Source organism: Pistacia vera, unplaced genomic scaffold, assembly GCF_008641045.1.
Source record: "Pistacia vera cultivar Batoury unplaced genomic scaffold, PisVer_v2 Contig50, whole genome shotgun sequence".
Classification (NCBI taxonomy): domain Eukaryota; kingdom Viridiplantae; phylum Streptophyta; class Magnoliopsida; order Sapindales; family Anacardiaceae; genus Pistacia; species Pistacia vera.
Window position 1 is genome coordinate 558,814 of NW_022196335.1, and position 7,156 is coordinate 565,969.

The following is a 7,156-nucleotide window of genomic DNA, read 5'->3' on the forward strand; positions in this document are numbered from 1 at the left end:
TTAATTAAGTGTATAATTGTAATTATGATCTAATTAAAAGAATCATTTTTGAATAAAATAGTATATTTGATTGAATAATAATATATTTAGTTGTTTACTTCAATTATCAAGTTCTAAGTATATCTATAGTAAATTAACAATTAATTAATTATATATGATAAATTGATAAACATTAATAAATTTAATTACTAGTTAAATATTATACTTAATCAATTATAACATTAAATTATAGTTAAATGATTACTTAATTAATTATAATTTTATAATATTACTTAATTGATTTATAGTATAATTAATTATAGCATTACATTAATTGATTACTACTTAATTAATTGACTTGTAATATTTAGTATATTACTTAATTAAATAATTAGAAATTTAATTAATTATAGCATTACATTATAGATTTATAGTATAATTAGTTAATTGCTTAATTAATTATAATATTTCATTACAAAAATTAGTACAATACTTAATTAAATGATTGACGATTTAATTAATTATAATATTATATTAAAGATTTATAATATGATTACTTAATTGATTATGACATTATATTATAAACATTAGTAATTATTAATTTACTACATAAACATTAGCACAATACTTAATTAAATGATTAGATATTTAATTAATTATAACAATACATTTTAAATTTACAGTACGATTACTTAATTAATTGTAACATTAATTAAATGATTACTTAATTAATTATAACATTTTATTATAAACAAATTAGTTATAATATTATATTAAAGATTTATAGTATGATTACTTAATTCATTGTAACATTTCATTATAGTATGATTACATAATTAATTATAACATTACATAATTAGATGATTATTTAATTGATTATGACATTATATTATAAACATTAATTATAATATTACATTATAAACAAATGATTACTTCATTAAATGATTAGAAATTTAATTAATTAAGCATTACATTATAATTAAATTATAATATTATTACATTACATTATATTATATTATGATTACTTAATTAATTATAGCATTACATAGTTAAATGATTACTTAATTAGTTATAAATTTATAACATTACATTATAAATATTAGTAATTTACTACATTATTACATTACTTAATTAAATGATTAAAAATTTAATTAATTATAATATTACATTAAAGATTTATAGTATGGTTACTTAATTCACTATAACATTACATTATAGTATGATCACATAATTAATTATAACATTACATAAGTAAATAATTACTTAATTGATTATGACATTATATTATAAACATTAGTAATTGCTAATTTACTATATAAACATTAGTACAATACTTAATTAAATGATTAGAAATTTAATTAATTAAATAATTAAAAATTTAATTAATTATAACATTGTATTATAAATTTATAGTACGATTACTTAATTAATTGTAACATTACATTATAATTAAATGATTACCTAATTATTTATAGTATGATTACTTGAAAAGATATAGAAATGAAGAGAACAATCTAGAAAGAGAAAATGCAGAAAAAACAGAGCAAGAAACGTGTGAGTTCGACAGAAAGGAATCTGTTATTTTTCACTTTCTAACTAACTGATTTACAAAGAGGAGAAAGGTTGTCTTTTATACATGCAGCTATCAGTAAACACAACATTTTATAACATTTCTAAAAACGCTGTGTATTAGTTACACTTAAGCCTTACAAATATTGAAACCCAAAACTACTCAAAACCGAGAGCCTACATTCTCTTCTTCTTCTTTTATCAACATCTTCCCTTAAACTGAACACCTTGTTGATTCTCCATACTCTTCAATATCACCCCTTAAACTGAGCACCCTTATGATTCTCCATCATTCTCAATATCACCCCATAAATTGAACACCTTTTTTATTCTCCATCCTTCTTGATATCATCCCGTGAGCTAAACTTATGTTGTTGACTTCCAGTTCTATGTTGAGAGTGTTGATTTTGCTCAGTTATTAGATGTAAATCATTTAGGGATGAGACTACATTTAGCTTGTGTCTAAGTAGCTCAAATCGAGAACCAGAGAGAGGCTTTGTAAGAACATCAGCAATCTGTTACTCAGACGCAACATACTGTACACACAACTTTCTTTCAGCTGCTAATTCTCGTACATAATGATCATCTATCTCAATGTATTTGGTTCTAGCATGGAATGCAAGGTTTGAAGATAGAGCTCCTACACTCATATTATCACACCAGAGTACAAGAGTTCTATTTATTTGTAAGTCAAGTTCTTTGAAGAGATTCTGAACCCACACCAATTCTGTAGCAGCCTAACTCAGAGCTCTATACTCTGCTTCTGTGGAGGACAAGGCCACTGCTCTTTGCTTCCCAGAACACCATTGCACCAGGTTACCACCTAGAAAAATTCTATAACCAGAAGTTGATCTTCGGTCACCTATGTCACTCGCCCAGTCAGCATTTGCATATCCTTCTAACAGAAAATTTTGATTTTTCCGAAAGATCAATCCATGCTTACTTATGCCTTTAATATACCTTAGAACCCTTTTGCATGCTATCCAATGAGCAATGGTAGAATATTGTAAGAACTGACTTAATCTATTCATGGCAAAAGACAAGTCAGGTCTTGAGTGAGTAAGGTACTGCACACCCCTTACAATGCTCCTGTATAATGTTGGTTGATCAAACAAGTTACTATCTTCTTTACTTAACTTGGTACCTAAGGCCATCGGAGTTTGACATGGTTTACAATCTGCCATTCCAGCTTTGACTAACAAATCATGAGCATATTTTGACTGAGTAAGAAACAGACCTGAGTGATCTCTTTGTACCTCAAAGCGAAGAAAATAATTCAGGGCACCAAGAGTTTTTAAGGCAAACTTTTGATTTAAGTCTTCCACAATTTGAGTGATTAGTGAAGAATCTGTCCCCGTAATTAGTATATTATCTACATATATTAAAAGGTAGATGATTTGAGACCCTTATTTCAAATAAAACAAGCTTGTATTTGATTTAGAGCTGACAAAACCTCAATCAAGCAAAGAGTGCTTCAGTTTGTGGAACCATGCCCTGGGGGCTTGTTTTAAACCATACAAAGCTTTGTTAAGCTTACAAACATGATGAGGAAGCTTGGAGTCAGTAAAACCTTCAGGCTACTTCATGAAGATTGATTCTGTCAATTCACCATTGAGAAAGGCATTATTAATGTTAATCTGTTGAATATCCCATTGATTATGTACTACAAGAGACAAAATAATCCTTATTGTGGCAGACTTGATAACAGGGGAAAAAGTATCAAAGTAGTCAAGTCCAGGAGTTTGTTGGAACCCTTTAGCCACTAGTCTAGCTTTGTATTTTTGTAAGGTTCCATTAGGCTTCAACTTTGTCTTAAACACCCATTACACCCTACTATATTCATATTTGATGTATAAGGTACTAAAGACCACGTTTCATTCTTCATCAAGGCTTTAAACTCATCTTCCATTGCAAACTTCCATTCGGGTATGATCAGTGCTTTAGCGGCAGTTTTTGGCTCATTAAGGATACTTTGAGTGGCTATGAAAGCATGTCCTACAGAGGTTAAGTTTAAGCTTTTTGATCTTGTAATCATAGGGTGTTGGTTCAAGATTGGTTGAAGCCGAGAGATAGGAAAGACTACCTCCAATTGTATACCAAGACAAGCATTTGAATTTTGAACCTCTTGAAGCTCGTTATATGCAGAACCTGACCTCTAAACTCTATGTTGATCATTAACAGATTCATCTAGAACCTCATGAGCAGTTGAAGCTAGAGTATTAATAGGTTCATCTGGAGCTGGAATATTTGTATGTGTCCCCACTGTGTTGGTTGTAAAATCTGCATCAACAATTCCATCAAGATTCTTAGAAGTAGAGTCTGTTATCTGAACTCTATGCTGCCCTTGTTTGGAGTGTAATTCATCAGCTATTAACACATTATCAAAGTCACATTCTAATATGAAAGCACCACCAGGAATATAGCTATCTTTATCCGAGCTGTTAACAATGTAGTGAGCAAGGCTCTAGGATGTGTCAGTACACGCATTTTCTATACTTTTGAAGGCCGAATCTGCAGTATCAGTGTCTTTGAACAAGAAGCATTTAAAACCTTCTTTGAAGGGAAACACAATCTCATTAAACTTAGCTTGTCTAACAATGTAAATTTTTTTCTAAAGAAGATAGGCATTTGTAACCTTTATGAGAATTGCTATATCCTATGAAGACATATTTTTCAGTGTGATAGGAGAACTTATGCTTATGATATGGACGGATGAAAGGATAACAATAACATCCAAAGACCTTTAACTCAGTGTACAAAGGTTCTTGATTTAGTAATTTCTGGAATGGGGACATGTGTGCAAGAGGAGCTAACGCCAGCCTGTTAATCAAGTAGGTTGCTGTTATAAAAGCTTGTCACCACAAACAAAGAGGCATACCTGCATATGATAACAAGGTTAAACCAAATTCTGTGATGATCCTATGCCTTCTTTCTATTCTCCCATTTTGTTGGTATAGATAGGGGTAAGGATGTCTAAAGGCTATACCATGTGTTTGTAGATATTGAGTAAAGGGCCTGAATTCACCTTCCTAATCAGTTTGTAAGCACTTTAGTTTAGCACCTAGTTGTTTCTTAGCAAAGACATGGAACTGAGTAAAATTTTTAAGAGTTTCAAATTTAACTTTGAGAGGATAAATCCACATATATCGGCTATAGTCATCTACAAACAACATATAATATCTATATCCCTCAGATGAACATATTGGAGTAGGCCCCCATAGATCTGAATATACTAGTTCAAGAGCACAATGAGTTTAAAAATCAGAAACAGGAAAAATAGCTTGATGCATCTTCCCAAATTGACAGGCCTCACAAAAAGTTTTATTACCAATAGAGTCATTTACATGGACTTTATTCAACACAAATCTCAAAGTTTTCTCATGTAGATGTCCTAGCCTGGCATGCCAAAGATTTGCAAGATTTTCAGACTGAGTAGCATTGCTAATATTGTTGCTGCTGGACCTGCTAGAATTTCTAGGTTGAAGGGTACTGCTAACCTTGCTACTGTTGGACACGCTTGAGCTAGGATTATTCTCCTCTACTGAATTATTATTAGACACATCAAAGGGTAATGTGATGCTATTCTTGGAGTGATTATTAGTAGATTCAACAACATGACAGATTGCATGCTGCACTTTATTTCTAGATATGAGGGTAGATAACCTTGCAGATGGCAGAGAGGTTTGAAGCTGGTAGAGTCCATCTTTCAGATTACCTTCCATCAATATTTCCTTGGTAAGTTTATCCTTAATAAGACACTTGTCAGAATAGAACTCCACTATAACTCCATTATCTCTAGTTATTTGAGAGATATTCAATAAATTTTTGGCAATATGTGGTACACATAGCATGTTTTTAAGATACAAAACTCTATGTGCTGAGTTTGAAGTTAATAAGGACTCACCTGTATGTGTGACAGGGATATTCTGACCATTTCCTACTTGAACTGTTGAGCCTCCTGGATAGTTAGTCTTGAGGATCAGATTGCTTGGATCATTGGTGATATGATTTATGGCTCCTGAGTCCACATACCAAGTCTGATCAGCAACTATCTGAGGAGTAGCAACTGGACTAGTGGAGATTATATGAGTTCCCTCTGTAGGTGTGCTGCCTAAAGACATTCCAACTATGCTGCATTGATTTTGATTAGTATTAAAAGCATACTGCTGATTAACATTATTAGAGGAAGAGCCATTAGAGTAAGTAGCTTGAGCAAACTGTTGCTGTGTAGGATTGACAATAAACTGTTGATTTCCACCACTAGAACCTGAGCCAATTGAATTAGAGGGATGAGTCCAACCAGGATTAGTCTGCTGCATAAATTGTCCAAGTATCATTTGAGTCACCAGCATAGCCTGTGCTGCTTCATTTGTTTGGCCAGGATTATGTGTTTGTGATGTAACAGAGGTAGAGGATCCTTGAGGAGCAAAATTAAAGCCATTAAAGCCTTGGAATCCTTGAAAATCCTAATCAAATCTATGATAGCAATTGACTGCAGAGTGTCCTCGTTTGCCACAAACTTGACATATCAGTTTAGGTTTAAACTGAACCCTTCCTCTGCCTCGGCTACGCATCATATAAGGATTGAACATGTACATTCTAGGAGAGTTATGAGCAGCAAATGAACCATGAGAACTATTTGGAACATATTGTGAAGGGTAGCCAAAAAGAAAAGCTGGTCTAGGATTATTCCCAAACTGTACTAGATTACCAATAGACTGAGATAATTGAAGTATCAAATAACTTCCTAAAGATTCCATATTAGCACCTAGCCTAACTCCTTTGTTTTGTGAGACAGCATTAATATCGACATAACTATGGTCTGCAATTTGTTTAGAAACTAGAAGAGCCGAAGCTAGTTGATCATGCCAGTGATTATAAGCACTATGTTGCCTCTCCAATCTTATTTCATGTTTGTGTAACAAGAACTGAGCCTTTTGTATATAGATAATGCTACTATTAGAGGTGAGATTTGCAACAACAACATCATACTCCTCTCCCAAACCATCTAATATATATAGCAACAGTTCCTCATCACTCAGACTTACACCACTAGCATTCAACTCATCTCCTAGTTCTTTCATCTTTAGCACATATTCACTAATACTACATGAATCCTTCTTAGTTGTCTGTAGTAAGTTTCTTAAGTGTAGTGTTCTAGCCTTATCTACTGATTAGAAATGCAACTTTAAAACACTCCAAATTTCATAGGCTGTGCTACACTTAGCAACATGTCTAAACATAGATTCAGAAATCTTTGAAAGAAGCTAGCTTACTAAAAACTGATCAACCTTTTTCCAATTGAAAAAGTTAGGGTTTGATTTCTTTACCTTCTCTCATGTTTCTTCAGATGTAACAATTAAGAACATTGGTGGACATACTTTTTCTCCAGTAACGAAGACATCCAATCCATGTGAGCTCAAGGTTGGCAAGATTTGAGATTTCTAGAAAGTGTAGTTTCTTTCTTGAAGTTTCACGGAGAGCGAAGGTAAGGTAGGTAATGTGCTTGGACTTGTAACAACAGCTAGTCCAGTTTCCATATTTTTTCCTTCGTTTAAAGAGAAAAAAAAAATTGCAGAAAAGTTTGAGCAAAAGATCAACCTTAGAT

At 32.0% G+C, this 7,156-nt stretch overlaps 1 protein-coding gene across 1 annotated transcript; it reads right to left on the reverse strand.

The window, feature by feature from the left end:
* Positions 1-2,066: 2,066 nt before the first annotated feature.
* LOC116105512 (secreted RxLR effector protein 161-like) lies at positions 2,067-2,702 on the reverse strand. The gene is made up of 2 exons (XM_031391923.1): positions 2,291-2,702; positions 2,067-2,188 (listed from the first exon to the last, which is right to left on the reverse strand). Exons 1-2 carry the CDS (start codon positions 2,700-2,702, stop codon positions 2,067-2,069), a joined length of 534 nt encoding a protein of 177 aa, XP_031247783.1.
* Positions 2,703-7,156: the final 4,454 nt, after the last annotated feature.